This window comes from Tasmannia lanceolata, unplaced genomic scaffold (genome assembly GCF_043159265.1).
Source record: "Tasmannia lanceolata isolate RefF3 unplaced genomic scaffold, GAP_Taslan_0.1 ptg000015l, whole genome shotgun sequence".
Taxonomy (NCBI): Eukaryota; Viridiplantae; Streptophyta; class Magnoliopsida; order Canellales; family Winteraceae; genus Tasmannia; species Tasmannia lanceolata.
Genome location: NW_027518692.1, coordinates 53,541,385 through 53,558,573, shown reverse-complemented (window position 1 = coordinate 53,558,573; position 17,189 = coordinate 53,541,385). Strand labels below are relative to the sequence as shown.

General features: G+C 39.7%; 1 protein-coding gene and 1 pseudogene across 3 annotated transcripts; both read right to left on the bottom strand.

Annotated features, from left to right (window-relative positions):
• Positions 1-1,950: 1,950 nt before the first annotated feature.
• Positions 1,951-16,259, bottom strand: LOC143892405 (glycine-rich RNA-binding protein RZ1C-like). 3 transcript variants are annotated; one of them, XM_077397001.1, is made up of 3 exons: positions 16,118-16,259; positions 15,796-15,914; positions 1,951-2,922 (listed from the first exon to the last, which is right to left on the bottom strand). In XM_077397001.1, exons 2-3 carry the CDS (start codon positions 15,904-15,906, stop codon positions 2,197-2,199), a joined length of 837 nt encoding a protein of 278 aa, XP_077253116.1. In that variant the 5' UTR covers positions 15,907-15,914; positions 16,118-16,259; the 3' UTR covers positions 1,951-2,196. The 3 variants fall into 3 exon arrangements, with proteins under 3 accessions (XP_077253116.1, XP_077253117.1, XP_077253118.1); XM_077397002.1 differs by having other exon boundaries at positions 15,796-15,899; positions 16,118-16,242; XM_077397003.1 differs by lacking the exons at positions 15,796-15,914; positions 16,118-16,259 and adding an exon at positions 11,165-12,380.
• On the bottom strand, positions 12,501-12,681 carry LOC143847682 (18S ribosomal RNA; annotated as a pseudogene).
• Positions 16,260-17,189: the final 930 nt, after the last annotated feature.

The following is a 17,189-nucleotide window of genomic DNA, read 5'->3' as shown; positions in this document are numbered from 1 at the left end:
GTGCAATTACTAAAACAGGTAGTGCCAATATCCATAGCCTTGATTAATAGTATTTATTAATTAAAAGGGAGAGAAAAAATGGTGGTGGACCGGGTTTTCAACTCTTCTCATTAGGCCTCCCAATTTTTATCATATGAAATCAGGGATTTGCTAAGGTCCATCACAAAAGGCTTTCCCCGGATCGTCTGTTGCATGTCAGACCAGCCACCTCGTGAATGGAGACAAAAGCTGGAATTGCTAGCGATGGACGCTGGCAATTCCCTTGAAATCATTAGAGGGTTATATTTAAATTGATTCATCGTCTTATCTTGATGTCAAAGGATCAATCTTAATTCTCATGGGTTCTTAAATGCAATAGAAAGTAACTACAAGTAGACACATGTAGAAAATTAAAATTATGCACAATCCCTTGAAAATTATAAGAGGAAGTCTAAATTGAAGGGCGGCCTTCCAACCTTTCATCTGATTTTTGGAAGGCCGCCCTTCAGTTTAGACTTCCTCAAATTATAATTTGTTCAATAAATTATATTTGAGGAATGCTAATAAATGCGCAATGATGACTTGTAGCCAATGGCCCCCCTTTTCACCCCATTTTTGCAAAGGCGCCCTTAAGTTTGGGATACCTCATTATATTTAGGTCCATGAAAAAATTAGGAACTTAAACAATAGGGTCCAGATTGGAGCCTATACCAAAATCTGGGTTCCAGGTCTAAAATCTGGGCTCCGGGTCAGAAGTTGGGATTTATGGGTCAAAACTGATAAAGCCCAATCATGTGGCCAAGCTATTGCTCTAAGCCAGGCCCAAGTGGGCTTTATAGGGTTTCTGGCTCCAATGTTAATGGGCCAGGCAAAAAATCAGGCCTGGGCCAACAAACCCAAAAATGACCATTAGGTCTCTTCTTTCTAGTGAAGATAAGAAAGGGGGGCCCACCATCAGTTGTCACAGTATGAAACGAACAGGGCCTAAGTAAGAAATCTAGGTTTTTGAAATCTCTCCCCCATCCTGAGATTTCTAAAACCTTGAAACACGGGACGATCTATACTCTCACTAGGCAGAAAAAAAAGGGTGAGAAATCAGAAAACAATGGACGGTCTCCTTTTGTCTCCCATCCAGGATTACGAGGAAATCTAAGTTTCTAAAATCCGCATTTCATCCTAAATATGATTTAGCCCACAAACCCTATGACCAGTTGCGAGTGGCAGCAAGCCAGCAAGTCTCCGATGAGAAAGAACTACTCCAACAGATATTTCATAGGCCGCTACACAGTTGCTTTATGTTTTCTTAATAGGGACTTGCTAGGGTCCATCTTTCGCGGCTGGTCTAACATGCGACAGAAATGCCTTTTGCGATGTACGCTAGCAATTCCTTCTTAATAATAAATAAAAACAAGGGAAGTGATATTTACACCCCTCACCAAGGACACCCAGCACCAGTGTACGAGAAAATCAAAACCACTGGTTTTTTCTGACGTCAGGTACATTGCCCCATTCAGTCATTGATACACTGGCGCCGGGTGTCCCTGTGATCAAAAGGAGCGTAAATAACTAAATATCACTTCCCATAAATAAACAACATGTTTGCCAATTGAGCTACTCTGACAGGCCCCAATTACTACCCCAGCGAAGGTAATGCAAGAAGAAATATGGAGGTCACAATGTGAGCTTCCACTTGCAACTGTTGAAAATTGCCTTTACTTGCTTTCGTTTTTAAAAGTCATGTGTGGACATCTCTCAGTCCATTTATGGTAGCCTATTTACCCACCAGTTTATAGTGTATAGGAGATTAGAGATCACCCTATACCTCTGCAATCTAGTTCTCCCATCTTCAAATTTCTCCTCAGAGTATACTTTGCTTCCCATGTGCAACTCAACATGCACAGGACAAACAAAAGTGGATAGTAAGAACCCATAGATTACAATACACATGCAAACTCACATGAGAGGTCTCAATGAATCTACCAGACCACCACAGGAATCATCTTTAAGGACTCTAAAGTTACTTAAAACACAACTGAATGATTCCTTCTCCCATCCAAACCAAAAGCAACAAATACCACATAAATAACCAGAGTGGTGCCAGAGTGTGTCCATGTATCTCCCACTAGTGCAACTGTTTTTTTGTTTAGAATAGAAACCAAAAGTAGCTAGCCTACACAGTAATAACCAAATCATAAACAGTCACTAAGAAAACAACCATTAATAGCGATCCTCGGATGAAAGTGGACGCCCTCCCCTGCTGGGACGATCATAGGGCCCTGGCCTCTCCCTGTAGCTTCCTCCCTCATTACGTGCCGGTCCACCACCGCCCCCGTACCTATCACTGCCACCACTCCTTGGGCCACCTCCTTCCCTATCATAACTCCTGTCCTTGCCATATCCATTTTGGGGGTATCGATCCGACCCCCCATACCTATCGCTTGGAAAACGGTCCCCACCAGATGGGTACTTATCGCTTCCATAACGATCACGTCCACCACCGTACCTGCTGTCTCTGCTGTCCACACGGTCTCTATCTCCGTAGCGGCCCCCGTCATAGCGATCATCCATGTAACGGTCCCCTCCAAAGCGGTCCCCACGGCCTCCACCACCAAACCTAGAGTGAGAGGAAAATCGCCCTCCACCGCCACCAGCTGAAGGGCACTCTCGGGCCCAATGTCCTGGACGGCCACACTTGAAGCAGTCAGACTGCCCTGGTGGCCTATCTCCACCTCCATAGCCTCCCCCCCTTCCACTCGAGGGGTAGCCCCTACTGTAGCCGTAGCCAGAATCCTCTGCCTTGGGCTGGGCCTTGTTCACTGAGATAACCCGACCATCCAGCTCCCTGCCATGCATCTCATGCATGGCATCTTCCATTGCCCGTTGGTCTGCAAAGGTCACAAATCCAAACCCTCGAGGACGGTATGTGTCTCTGTCCAGCATGATCTACAAAAATGCACAGAAACAAGCAATGTGAAAGACGAGGCCACAAGGAAAATATAAAGTCTTCATCATTTAGGTCAGTAAGCAAGTGTTAAAACGTGAGAAAACGTGAGAAAACAGAGAAGGCATCAGTAAGCAAGCGTTAATGGGAACAATGATGCTCAGTAAGCAAGTGTTAAAATGTGAGCAATGATGCACAGTAAGCAAGTGTTAAAACGTGAGAAAACGGAGAAGGTATCAGACTAGTGATTAAGAAAGAAAATTCATGTATAACAATGGCTAGGGTGAGAAGCAATTGGTGAAAGGCCTCACACATCAGAACAAATGAGAGCTCAAACAGTGTAGAAATCTTAACATCCAAAAAAATATCTTAACATTATTATTCGATGAAGGATGCTTCCCGAGTTAACAATTGTGACATGGTTTAAAATGGGAAGCATTATTACCTAGCGCTAAATAAAGTAAAACTTGAGCATTCATATGAGCCAGATACAATGCCACATGAATAATGAAGAAGATGTTGATGCAGCGAAGACCTTAATATTGGAGTCTGGATGTAAAAAAATCATGAAACAATGAAAGCAGACAATATATATAGGTTTCCTCGGAGGATGTCCCTGAGGAGTTTCTTGTTGGCACTTGGCAAATTCTTTCCAATAACATAGGAAGGAATAAAAGTAAAAGGAAAACACTTTGAAAACAGGATTCCGTGTTGAAAATAAAAACAGGATGGAGCTCCTTCCTTTTGTATTTTAGTGGACGTGGCTCCTCTAAATGATGCCCGTTTTTTTTTCCCAAAACAGATTCCCATTTGCCTAGAAGTGCTCAAAGTAAAACAACAACTGTGAGACAAAGTAATTTTCATTAAATAATAAGAACAACATAGAGATCTGGAACATGAAAAGAAACAAACGAGATGGAAACGGAGATCAAACCAGCATGTACGATGCGAAGGGAGATCTCATCACCCATGAAAAATGAGGGATGAGCTAGAATCAGAAACGAGAGTGAACATGTTCCGTAAGTCAGCAAAGATGGGGTGGGTGGCACTCGTATCAATCACCCACAAAGCTTCTGGCGATCAGAAATAGAGATTAACAATGCAGTTCGTAAGAGTTGTAAGAGAAAATGCTAGTACCGCGCATTATAACAGTAGTAACAATCAACAACATAATTATTCCGTCCGCCACATATATGAAAGTTGGCGGTACTCTACAAAGCACGCCTCACACCATAGGACATAAACTCTGTGACACATGGATAATATGAAGCCAATGAATCATAGCTTGAATTGGGTGGCATGTGCATCAGATCAATGGTATTAAATTTCCGCAGCCGAAATTTGGTCATTTTGACCGAAATTGTAAAAATTTCGGCCAAAATGACCAAAATTTGAAAATAAAAATAAAAATCAGTTTCTTTATAAACCATGATCAAATCACAGTGTGGTCCACCTTGCCCATAGTGAGTGAGGAATATTGATCGCAGGCTGAGATCTTAGATGGTGAAAACCCTTAAGCTGATTGTATTGAAAATCTGTACCATGATATTGGCTGCTTTCACATCATTGAGTAGAAGAGCCAGCGGGATAAAATTCCTTAAATGAATCAGGAGAAGAAGGTCGAAGAGCCAACTCCTCCCTAAGGATCTTTGTATGATCCTTCTTAAGGACTCTACTGGAACCCAATACTGCAGATTGTAAGTTTGTGTCTTGGTATATTGTAGCCGGCTTCGGCATGACCTTCGTTGTCCTCGCTTGTTTTCTTTGCTGCCTATGGGGCCCCCTTATTGTATTTTCTTTCTGACCTAATATATCTGGTCGGGGTCGAGCCTAACCCCAGCTTACTCATCAAAAAAAAAAAGAGGGTCGAAGAGTGTAAGGCTTAGTTAAAGCCTTTGATGTAGATAATAGCCTGTAATGCTGGAAAAGAACTCGCAATTTAGCGAAGGCAACTGAAAGTGTGAGAATAGATGTGCTGAAGATTGTGTAATCATCTCCAAGGCACAATAAAGTAAATAAAACTTTATCTTTCCCTTCCATAGTATAGGAATTAACGCCGAGTAAAGACCTATCAAAAGAGATCTAACGATGCCAGAGTCACCGGAAGGTCATGCACAAAGGAAACAGTATTAATCTGGCATGGGGATGAAGATGGAGGAGCTTCTTTTCTAATGGGTGTCCATATCATTTTAAAGGAGTGTCATAATATGCCTTGGATTCCATTACCACTATTGTCCCTGTTAATTTAACGCCTATGTGTGACATATGAGTGACATCATGTCCTTCAAAGCCCAGGGGACCACTCATTTTCGTGAGAGTTGGATAAATAGAGAGCAATCCCACAATTCGCCGTTGAAACAAAAAAAAGGATAGAGAGCAATCATATCTCATTAGGAAACCTAACTGGATTCAAACGGACCCAGAACTAACCCAAGAACCTTCGAACCTCAGACTGGACCTTTAAATCATTTCCTAACAACTTGTTGCCCAACCAATACCTTTTGCTAATTATCCTGCAACCATTGCCTCAAGTTTACGTCCTTAAATGATTGCAGATCCAAGAACTGTTAAGAAGCACCATACAGATTTAAAATCCTACACATTTTTTTTCTTGAACCGGATAACTCCTGCACCCTATTTTACAAGCTGCAACATAACGGTGCAGTTATAGTTCCTATCATAGGACTGAAAAAATTGAAAACCTACCCACCAGTACCATATACACCCGATGCAATGGAGGGTCCCACTCCAGTGTCCACTTCGATTAATGCAGCTACTACGGTCACAGCTGGCGTTTTCATGATAGCAAGGTGCTCCCCCTTATTTGAATACCCACCTACGGCGAGTGGGCTACTACGCTTACCGCGCACTTGCATCACCACCTGAGCTTCGCTACCGCTTCACCCAGCTCCTATGCTTAATTCCTTCAACCATCCTTTATTCAACAAAACCAGCTCTTAAGACTTCTCTTAGGGCCCATTTGGATACATCATATTTTGTATTTGGACTTGGAATTGAGTTTTGAATACAAATTGAATAGATCTGCCTGCTCATAGTGAGGGAGACAGAGAGGGAAGGGGGTACTTCCTACTGGAGGGGAGAGGTTGAGGAGCAAAGAGGGTGAAGGAAACTGCCAGATCTGTGGATTTCCAATTACTTATTTCCACAGAATATTTGAAAATCTGATTTTTTTTAGTGTCAGTCGCTGATTTGGAAATCTAAAGATTTGATCCGGATCCAAATCACAACATAAAAGGGGCTGCAAATGTGAGAAATCAAAATCAAAATCTTCTCGGCATCCAAAGGGGCCCTTATTGACTGTTATAAAATTCTAAGCACACAAAACCAGCTCTTAAGAAGGGCATATACTTCTTCCTCGCTGGAGTTAGTCTCACCTTTAGGCCACATGAAGGTTCCTCAAACAGAACTATCTGCATCACGGAGAAGGCCCCCAATGAAGGAACGACCTGAGTTCCCTAGACGAGCCGTCAAAATTAGGTTTAACGAACCGAGGGGGAAAAGTGATGAGATAGACAACTCTGAAATGCCTCTAAATGTGGGAAGCACAGTCGCCAAAAGGACCAAGAAAAAGAAAAAATCAAGGATGGGGGGAAAGATTGATAGACAATCAATACGGATGAGGAAAGCCCTAAGGAACTTTGGGAGAGAGTAAACATTCACGGAAAAGATTAAAATGGAGAGGAAAAAGCGATGAGGCTAACAGTTCTAAAAATATAGGTATATAAGTATTGAGAATATGAGAGAAGACATAGGATTTTGAAAAATATTACGAGGTGGAAGGGCATACAACCATTCAAAAGGATACTGTTTATGTGCCCAAAGGAAAGGGTTGATGCTATTGAAACTAGTTCGAAAAAAAAAATCATGACTAAAGGACTATAAAAATGGAAATTGGAACGGCTATGAAATTCAAGCATCTCTATACTCAAAGTACTTAATTGACTACAAAGAATATCTACAATACGTCATACGAAATGGAGAGAGTGCATTTACAAACTCGAGGTAGACTTTCCCCAACCATGGTTTTAAATTTCCATTGAAACCGACACGAAATGACCAAAATGTTTTTGCTTCCATCCCCACCAAAATGCATACCGAAATCGAAATGCATACCGAAACAAAAATCGTAAGTGTATTAGCATATACTATAGTAGTATGTATTACATAATTATATTTATATGAATTGCATGTGAACCGTGGCGCATGTATTATCTAGAAATATTTATATGAAATACATGTGAGTTGTGGTACGTACTGAATTATCACATGTGCAAAATCGCATGTTACCAGATGTTCGATGTTGTAAACTATTATGGGTGTTTTTTTTTCCTTAAATGATAGTTTTTTAGTGTATATCTGTGCTTATTCTAGCACTTCCTGAAGTTTCATCTTAAATGTCCCTCATTTTCATATGTTTCTATATGTTTCGATAATTTTATAGAATATCAATCGAAATTTTAATCTGAAACTGACATGTTCACATTTCCATCATGATTGAAACGCTTACCGAAATCGAAACCTAAAACCTTGCTCGCAACTAAAAGGATTTGATGCGAGAGCATCACCTACGTTGAAGGAGAAAAGTGAAAAGAGAAATAAAAAAAGTTGTCATGTTTCTTTTGTTTTTAATGGTTATGATTTCTATAGATGTTCTAAGAAGAATTGGGGTTTTCTTTTAATTCACTTAAGATGAATTTAAGTGGGTCCTCTTTTTAAGCCTTGCAAAGGGGAAAAAATCATAAACTCCATTTATTCTATATATTTTGAGATAATTAGAGTGTTTAGAGTCCTGAGTTATGTTTTGGTGAGTCCTCTTTAATTGTAAGTAGCATAGCACGAGTTTTGTGAGTTTTAAGGGTGTCTTGGTCAATTTTTCATTTTTAAGTGGGTTTTTAGAACCATGCCAATTTTACAATATCTAGGAGGACGAAGGTTTATTTTTCTTGAGATGCTAGGGCAATGCAACGGGTCTGGGGAGGGCTAGATGCACGCAGCCTTATCCCTACTTTGCAGAGAGGCTGTTTCCGTGACTCAAACCCGTGAGTCCGTGACCACCAGGTCACAATCACAATGGAGCAACCTTACCGTTGCGCCAAGGCTCGCCCTCTAGATATTGGGATGTCCAATGTTTCTTGGTCACTTGCCTCGATGCCTTAATGAGAAATCAAGTGAGTTGTCAATCACTTGTTCATTAATGTGGTCAGGATATATGGTGACGGCACACATGGTCATAAAACATTGGTCATCACAAGAAGGGCATCTTGTCCAGTGATTCTGTTTATTGTATTTTCCTTGTTTCTTCTATCACACTTGGTTGGGACATCTTCTCCCACCCATCTTGTACACTCTTTACTTTTCTTGGAATAAATTGTTACCTTTCAAAAAAAATCCCCCCCCCCCCCTACACTTTCCTTCTTTTTGCTTTGTATTCTATGTGATTTAGGGGACTTCTATTGCTATTTTTTGATGGGTTTGTTCCAGAGGAAGAGACTAAATCAATGATTTGGATCAAGTCATTGTTTCAAGGTAGTTCAAGTATATATAATTATTTTGTGAACTCATTATGAGGTCAATGAAGAATTTATGAATTTCTTCTCTTTGGTGTAATGCAAAAAAAAAATTAAAATAAAATCCTAGCAAGATCATACAAATCTCATGCTGTATAATGCTCTACATATATCGGTGGTCTCATGCTACCATACCACTAAGTTATATTGTTCTTGTGTGATACTTTTAGGTAAGAGTAGATGTGCAAATAAATCAAGAAAATATTGTTAGAATTTTCAATTTTTATGCCATGTTCGTGTTTCAACTTTGCGTGTGCTTCTAGTTTGTCGCTATTTTGTTTGCTACAACCTTTTTTACCCGCATTACTTTTCAAGTTTAAATTTTCGCTTCAAATCCAATTTTCAGCAAAAGGAGATTTGCTTCAAATTATAATAAAATACGGTTACAAAGTCCATATGTCACGATAGATAATCCTCATCTTTAAGTACATTACTACCTATGATTAGCAATCGACGGGTTGGATTAACTTTTTGTTTTAGGGTAGTTCTGACTTCTGAGCATAGATAGTTTTCTTGCAAACTCTTTTTGAGATCTGAAGATAACACGCACGCACATATATTGAAACGTATATTATATATATATATAGAGAGAGAGAGAGAGAAAACTGTTGGTGAGCTTAAGCGCAGCAAACCTATGGTGCGCTTAAGCTCCCCAATCACATGGGGGCCCACTTTGTTAGGTGATCCAAAGCATTCATTTTAAAGGCCTTATGATAGATACGGGGTGTACCAAAAATCAGCTCCATAGGATCATCCTAACCCCTCCATTTGTGGAGGACAAAAATGGACAGATTTGTCCATGTAAGGGACTTTTAAATGAATGCTTTGGATCACCTAACAAAGTGGGCCCCCATGTGATTGGGGCGCTTAAGCTCACCAAAAGTTTGGTGAGCTTAAGCGCACCAACAGTTTTCTCATATATATATATATGAGAAAACAGTTTCTACACACATGTGTAGATAAGTTATCTACACACTAGCTTAAAATACAGTGGGGGTCCACATTGTTTGGGTGATCCAAAGCATTCATTTGATGGGCCCTCACATAGATAGGGTGTGCCCAAAAAATCAGCTTCATAGGATCATCCTAACCCTTCGAACCGTGGAGGCAAAAAATGGACAGATTTGTGAAGGTTTATACACGTCTATTTTACCTCCACAAATCGTAGGGTTGGGATGATCCTATGTAGCTGATTTTTTGTGGACACCCTATCTATGTGAGGGCCAATCAAATGAATGGTTTGGATCACCCAAACAATATGCCTTCCACTGTATTTTAAGCTAGTGTGTAGATAGCTTATCTGAGCAGCTGCTTCAAAAACTCATGTGGACCCACATTTTTGGGGTGATCCAAAGCATTCATTTGGAAGACCCTTCCATGGATAGGGTGTGTACCAAAAATGAGCCATTTAGGATCATCCTAACCCTGCCATTTGTGGAGGGAAAAAATGGTCAGAAACAATGTCTGTCCATTTTCCCCTCCACCTTTGATTGGGTTAGAATGGATCCTATAGGGCTGATTTTTGGTACACACTCTATCCATGGAAGGGCGTTTCGAATGAATGCTTTGGATCACCCCAAAAATGTGGGCCACATGAGTTTTTGAAGCAGTTGCTGCGCAGGAACACTATTCTCATATATATATATATATATATATATATATATATATATATATAGAGAGAGAGAGAGAGAGAGAGAGAAATGATCTCCACACTCCCTCTTTACAATGGCATTCCTTACTTTATCAAACACATTTTTCATTGAATGTTGACAGCTTTTGCGGAATTGTAACAAGCCTTTAGGTTTTAACAGCTAATAAGCTATGATTTGTGGACACGGACACGAGTGTCGCGCGTCGACACAGACACGGACACAAGTGTCGCGTGTCGACACGGACACGGACATGGAGTGTCGGACACGGCAAACCCCCAAACTTTAGAAACAGGGACACGGCTAAAATAGAAAGTATATGTACAGCAATACCAGAAAAAGTGTCGGAGTGACGACACTTGTGGACACGCGTGTCGTGTCGGACACGTGAGTCAGCAATAAAATCGAAGTGTCTGCCAAATCATAGCTAATAAGCCAAGTGTAAATGAAAAGAGGAGTGCCATTATTAAAACAAGGGAGTGTGGATATCAAATCAATGTAAGATAGATATGGATTTGGATATAGATTTAGCTATGATCTCCCTTGATTAAAAATGTCATCTCCAGAACAGCTCCCACAAGGATACTCAAAAGAAAAATAAAAGTAAAGCCTGTGTCAATTTCATGTGAAGGAAACATAATTTTGTACATAAAGTTAGGAAAATTTGATCTCCAAAATATTACACAGTGACAAGAAGTATAATTGCCCTACTACAATCAATTTAGTTCCCATAAGAAGAACATAATGAAAATATTCTGATTAAGAAAAAATAAATGAATGAATTCCTATGTGATTAAACATTCCATGAACAACATGGGTGCATAACATTGTAACTGATCACTTCAGAATCCTAGTTTCCTCTCTGTTATAAAATATGAAGGCAGACCTCCTGTATATATAGAGATGTAACCACCATGGTTTAAAGAAGAGAAGGCATGATTTTAGCAAGGATCATACAACAACTAAATGCATGATGAGAGTTTGTTAATATTGATAAGAGTTCTTACTCGAACCAGCAGAATCCATGCATCTTAAATTCTTAACAGTTCATGTATCGGTTTTCCACCCAATTGAATACATGTTCCCCGATCTCACTTTGCCAAAGCCATTCCACCCCCAATATGACTTCAGATACAACCACATAGCACCAAGCATGCAATCAAGTCTCAAGCTCCAAATATAAATTCAGGCCTAACCATGTCGCCACCAGAACTGAAATAAATCTCAGATCCCAAATATCACTTTTGATATAACCACATGACACCAAGCACCCGAACAAATCTCAGAACCCCAATATAACATGTCTAGTAGATCCGACCTCTGAAAAAAAAATCTTGCAACGTGTTTCACTATTATGGTTGTGCATGGCCACTACAAGTTCACTGGATCTTGGAACAAGAAGTTATCATGAAAACCCATGGCTAACATCTGGTAAGCATTACTGTCACACTGGTACTGCAACGCAAAGGCATATGGTGCTCACCAGATCTGGACCGTTACATTTTCGAGTATGAAAAATAAAAAATACTTAATGACAATTACTAGGTATGGATGACTCAAGTTGCATGAACTGCAGCGAACACAAGATTAACTTATTTGGCAAAGATGAGCAAAACCGACGCAACAAATCAGAGTTTCCTTGAACAGCAACGAACACAAGATTAACTTATTTGGCAAAAATAACCGACGCAACAAATCAGAGTTTCCTTCAGACATCATCATCTCAGTCTCAACGATAGTCACAAGAATCAGATCAGAAAGGAAAATTTTCCAAACGTGTATAGTCAGATAACGAGAAGTGCAAAACAAGGAAAATAACAAAATCAAGTCTCCCACAGAAAAACAAGCTGGCATACAGCATTTGAGAAGGAAATCTACATCTCTGAAATGTAGGTAATTGGATCAGAAAATAAACCACCTCATTTAAGCATCAATACTGAGACAAGACAAACTTTTCCATCAAATGACCCAAGCTAAGCCTACAGACTGGCCAACATAGACATTGCACAGAGTTCCTCTAATGACAAAAGAAAGATAAATTATGCATGGCCATGAATGAACACGTGCGGATTCGAAGACTTCTGGTTTCAAGACTTTCAAGTCACTAATCCAGCCACCATCAAAGCAACTGTCGCTAAAAGAACATCACAGAAGAAACAGAAAATATTGAAGCCAACACAGCACAGTGGTAAGCCTTTGCTGCAACTTTGGACCACATCTCTGTCAGTCGAATTGCACAGTTTGGATACTCAAAGGAAAACCCAGGAGTCTATTGCAATGAGTAGACAGTTGGGATAATCTCAAAGGAAAACCGAAGGAGTCTGGGCCGTGTCTCAGTCCAGTGTGGCTGATCATCCTCTCGGACCAGCTACTAATCATCGCTTTGGTAAGCTATGGCCTCACCAACTAGCTAATCAGACACAAGCCCCTCCTCGGGCGGATTCCTCATGCTCCTCAACCTAGCAGCCATTTCCAGTTGTTGTCCCCCTCCCAAGGACAGGTTCTTTGCGTTACTCATCCGTACGCCACTGGATGGTGCCAGAAACATTTGCTGACTACAGGAGCACGTAAATGATGAGAACAGAATACATGTTCTGCACTAAAATTGTGGAATCTGCACTGTGTCAACTATTACGATATCATATGAGATTGCACCACACTTAGCAAAATCTGAGACTCTCAAAAACTGATCTGAAATTAATGAACATATTTTGAATGAAGAAAAGCCAAAAGCCTCAAATTCTGCTAACCACACAATATTCCTGGTGACATGATCAATCGGTCCCAAAATCAATTTCACCGTCAACATTTCACCATTATTATTTTAAGCAGTTAGAACCCAGTACGAATGTTGCCACCTACACAGGCAGTATCAACGCAGAGTTCTTGCATAGGTCCCAAAGAGCAGGAATGTCAGTCAATGTTGTGAAACAGTCAAGTTAACAGGTCAAATTTTAACGGGTAGCTAATCAGTTTAATGGCTTCCATTGTCATTTTCATGCAAAGAATGTGAAGTTTCCTCCAAAGCACCAGTATGTGTATAATGTATCTTAACTTTCGGAACATTGGCAGAAGCAGATAATCTCTTGCACTAAACAAAACAATCAATCAATCGTATGGGAGTCTTCCACACATTCCATACTGGTTTATTAAGAATCCATCGGGCATATGACACTCTTTGGTTCCAGCCTAAAGCTAACCATTAAAATATCAACAAATCTCAACATTCATTGAGAAGGATTACTACATTGTGAGCATCAAAAGCCATTTCAAAGTGCATGGATGGGCCATCTGGACTCCGCGACAAGGGAAAGAAATAAAAAATGGTCACTAATTGATCCAAATCCATTGAATCAAAAGACAACTATGGATTGCGAGTTGGAAAGTTATGTCCAATTCAGCCTCTATGAAGCCACGAATATCTCGCCGTTGTTGCTGCAGAACCTAATAGCTGATCTACCAAACATGATATTCGAGTTTCTAAACAGATAAAATGCTATCAGCCTTTCTTTGAAACAAACAAAACCATGTTGGGTAGACAGGCATCTAACTGTAGCTGCATCAACTGAACCCAATGCTAAATGTATCTAGTGATCATCTGACTAATTCATTTGCACATACTAATCAGCTTGAGAATCTCAAGAAAGAAACATCACACAAATAATAACAGCTTCAGCAATTCTATGCAATCAACGGAGCAAATATCTCTCAGGAAAACCCATCTAAGGCAACTCAAGAGATCATAACCGGGATTCTAGAGAAGTGGAAGCAAAACATAAAAATGATAGTTAATAAAATGGTGGACAAAAAGCAATAGAAAGCTAAAAAGAAAGAAAGAAAGAACAATATATATTTACTATATGTGCGTGTGCGCGCGCGCGCTAGTTCAAGACAGAACAATCTATAAAACTAAAATAATAAGAAAAAATATTCAGAATAATTTTAGATAAATGTGCTCTGAAATTTTAAAAAAAATAAACAGCAGTTGCATAACCCATGACCAATGGGTTTCAAACTTTCAGTTACTTATTCTGAAGATGACAGCTTTCCGCAACAAGGCTTTTATATAGTATATCTAGAAAGAAAATCTCTGTTTTTTTAAGAAGATCTAATCATAAATTAGTCTCATATGAGACATTTCAGTACCAGTGAGGAAGGGCCTTTTTATTATTTCATGAAAGTGTTTGCCTTTTGGGAATTACTCTTTCGGTATATGGAGCACCATTACAAATGACTCGTCTCCTATTTCGTAAAACCATGAATGCCTAGAAGGGAAGCCTGGAATTGTCATGCAGCCTCACATTTTGAACCTTCAAAAGGATCCTCAAATTCAAAGATGTAACTTAGAAACAAAGATCCAACCGCAAGTACCATGGTAAAAAGTAAGATATATTATTAAAGTGAGGAACTGTCAATGAGTAGAAGTATTTCACACCCATGAAAAGCCATAGCTTGAGAGCCTCTCAAAGGGATTGGTAGGGAGGTTGGATGAGAAGCCAGAGGAGAGATGCCTTCCTAGAAGAGTTGTCCTTCACATGGCATGTGCAAATATGAAAGGGATCGGAGAGATGGAAAGTAGGAAACAGTTGTAAAACAACATGGGGCCAGAATGAAAACAAAGCAAGGTTGGCAAAGTGAATAGTAGACAAATATGCACAAGGAATATATTGGCTATATAGAGATTTTGTAAAGCGTTGTGCACTGGGTCGTAGCTGTGGCCATTAGAACATAAAGGTTGCAATGTTGAGATCGCAAGTTTGATCAGACCTTGCCCCATAAGATAGAAAATGAGGGTCCTACATACCACTGGTCGAACTGCGTTTTGATATGCAGATGAAGCAAACTCTACAGTTTGGATCACCCATAGTTAGCAAAACGCCGTTTTAAACTGCGTTTTTCTTTAAAAGATGGTGGTTTATCGGTTTGCCAATCAATACTCCGTTTAAAACTTGTTTTTTTAGGAAAAATGATTAAAACACATTTAAAACGTGTAAACGTATTAAACACGCATTTGGACAATTTTCCAACTTTAGCCCTGCTATATTTTGGAAATGACAAATTTTCAAACGCATTTTTAATGTGTTTCTGTTTTTTATTTTATTTATTTATTTGAACCAATGCCATATTAAACTCGAATTTTTTCCCCTCTTGGTTTTTTGCCAAATCAGGTTTTGCTAACTATGGGTTCACCATAGCAAAACCACCTTGAAGTTCTCTCCCACATGCCATGAAGCAAATGAGCATAGCAGTCAGCATTTTGATGGGAGTATTTGAGGGTTTGGATGTTTGGTTGTATCAGACTAATGACATTATCCAATTATACTCAAGATCGACTGGAAAAAAAACTATCTATTAAAAAGGATCAATGAGGTTTCTACCAACGATCTCAAACGGCCAAATGAAATTCAAGAGATTCCGATATTCCAACCAACCTAATATCTGTTTCTAAAGCAAGTTACTTTTTTAAGACCCGCGTCCGTTACCATCTGATTTCCTTTACAAAGATTGCTAGGGTTTATGCATGAACTTTCGCTGTTTACAGATTTACATTTTCCATTTGCTTGAAAATCTTCAGATAATCGAAAGGAAACAAGAAATATATGATAAAAACACAGATCAAAAGACAATCAAAATATACCTGCACATCGAGGATTTTGCCAAAACGCCCAAAGGCGTCTTCGAGTTGTCGTTCAGTAGTATCACGTGACAAACCTCCGACGAAAATACGCATCCCTTCCTTACCTGCCATAAGAAAACCTTCACCAGCAACGAAGATAGGGGAGGAAAATTAAAATAGAGGGAGATGAATCAGAAGGTGCAGCAGAAAACCCTAAAACAGTCCATCGAAACCTTAAAAAGATGATAGAAGATGGAAAAAACCCTAACCCTAACAAGGGTCGAACACTTGATGAATCCTGCGCAGAAACCCTAGAAACAAAAAAGAAGAGAAAAGTGCTTACTGTTTGTTTCGCGTTCCCTCTCTTTCGGACTCGCTCTCTCTTTCGGAGTCTTTAGCTTCGAATGAATCCCAAAAGGGGATTTTATTAGCAATTTGCTGAGGGTGCAATTTGGGTTGGGCCGGTTGCCATTACCTAGGGTTGGGAGAAGCCAGCACGATTTAATTTCGGTTGGGTTAGGGTTGAGACCTTGGCCACTTGACCCAACCCGAACCCGACCTCCGTCCTAATTTTATCGTGACTTTGAAGAATTATGTTTTTTATGTAATTTTTTTGTTTGGCCCTAGATGAATCCCAACCCAACTCGACTCAACGTGGAACGATTTGGTAGGTTGGATGGATTTGGTTATGGTTGAGAGATTGAGAAGCAGGTTTAGTTAGGGTTGACCATCCTTGAAACAATGCTCGGTTGGGTTGGGTTAGGGTTGAGGGAATGCTATCTCAGGTTGAGCTAGGGTTGGCCTCAGCCCAATCCAACCCGACCCGAGTTGCACCCCTGAACTTGCCGCCTCGAGGTTGAGAAACAAAGCCTCAATCATTGAACTACAGGACCTAAACCTGACCTCCAAAGCACTACTTGTGAATTTGGATTTGGATTTAGATTTAGATTTCTAAGTCCATTTCCAACTTTTGACAGTAGTTTTTGACATTCGGATTTGGATTTGACCCAAATTCACAATATTTCCATTTTATTCTAGTGGGAAGATAAATTGTAATTTGAATATTCATGTAAACATGAGTTATTCATAAATCCAAATCATCATGTCTAATTTATTCGTTCCCGAATCCATCGACACTCGATCATGTCTTCCCTTCAAATCTGCCAGTCTCCCCTCCCCATCCTCTACTACCATGTAAAATACTTTATCTCTCCCTCTCTCCCTTGAACCTTTGAATCGGCAAAGCTTAGAAAATGACTGTGAATCAAATAGTTGTAGGAGATTGTGTTAAAAACTCTCATATAAATTTTCTGATAGTATTGATCTCTATAAATCTAATAATAACCAAAATTAGTAAAAAAATTACTCAAGAGAAATTTAGAAATAGCCTGTTTTAGGTATAGATGGATGCCAGA

What these genes read in the sequence shown, in the direction of transcription:
- LOC143892405 (XM_077397001.1), bottom strand. Translation starts at nt 15,906, where the DNA reads ATGGCAGGTAAGGAAGGGATGCGTATTTTCGTCGGAGGTTTGTCACGT. An exon ending in GCAAAATCCTCGATGTGCAG is followed by an intron (nt 2,923 to 15,795) that starts GTATATTTTGAT and finishes GCATTTTTGTAG; the next exon opens with ATCATGCTGGACAGAGACAC.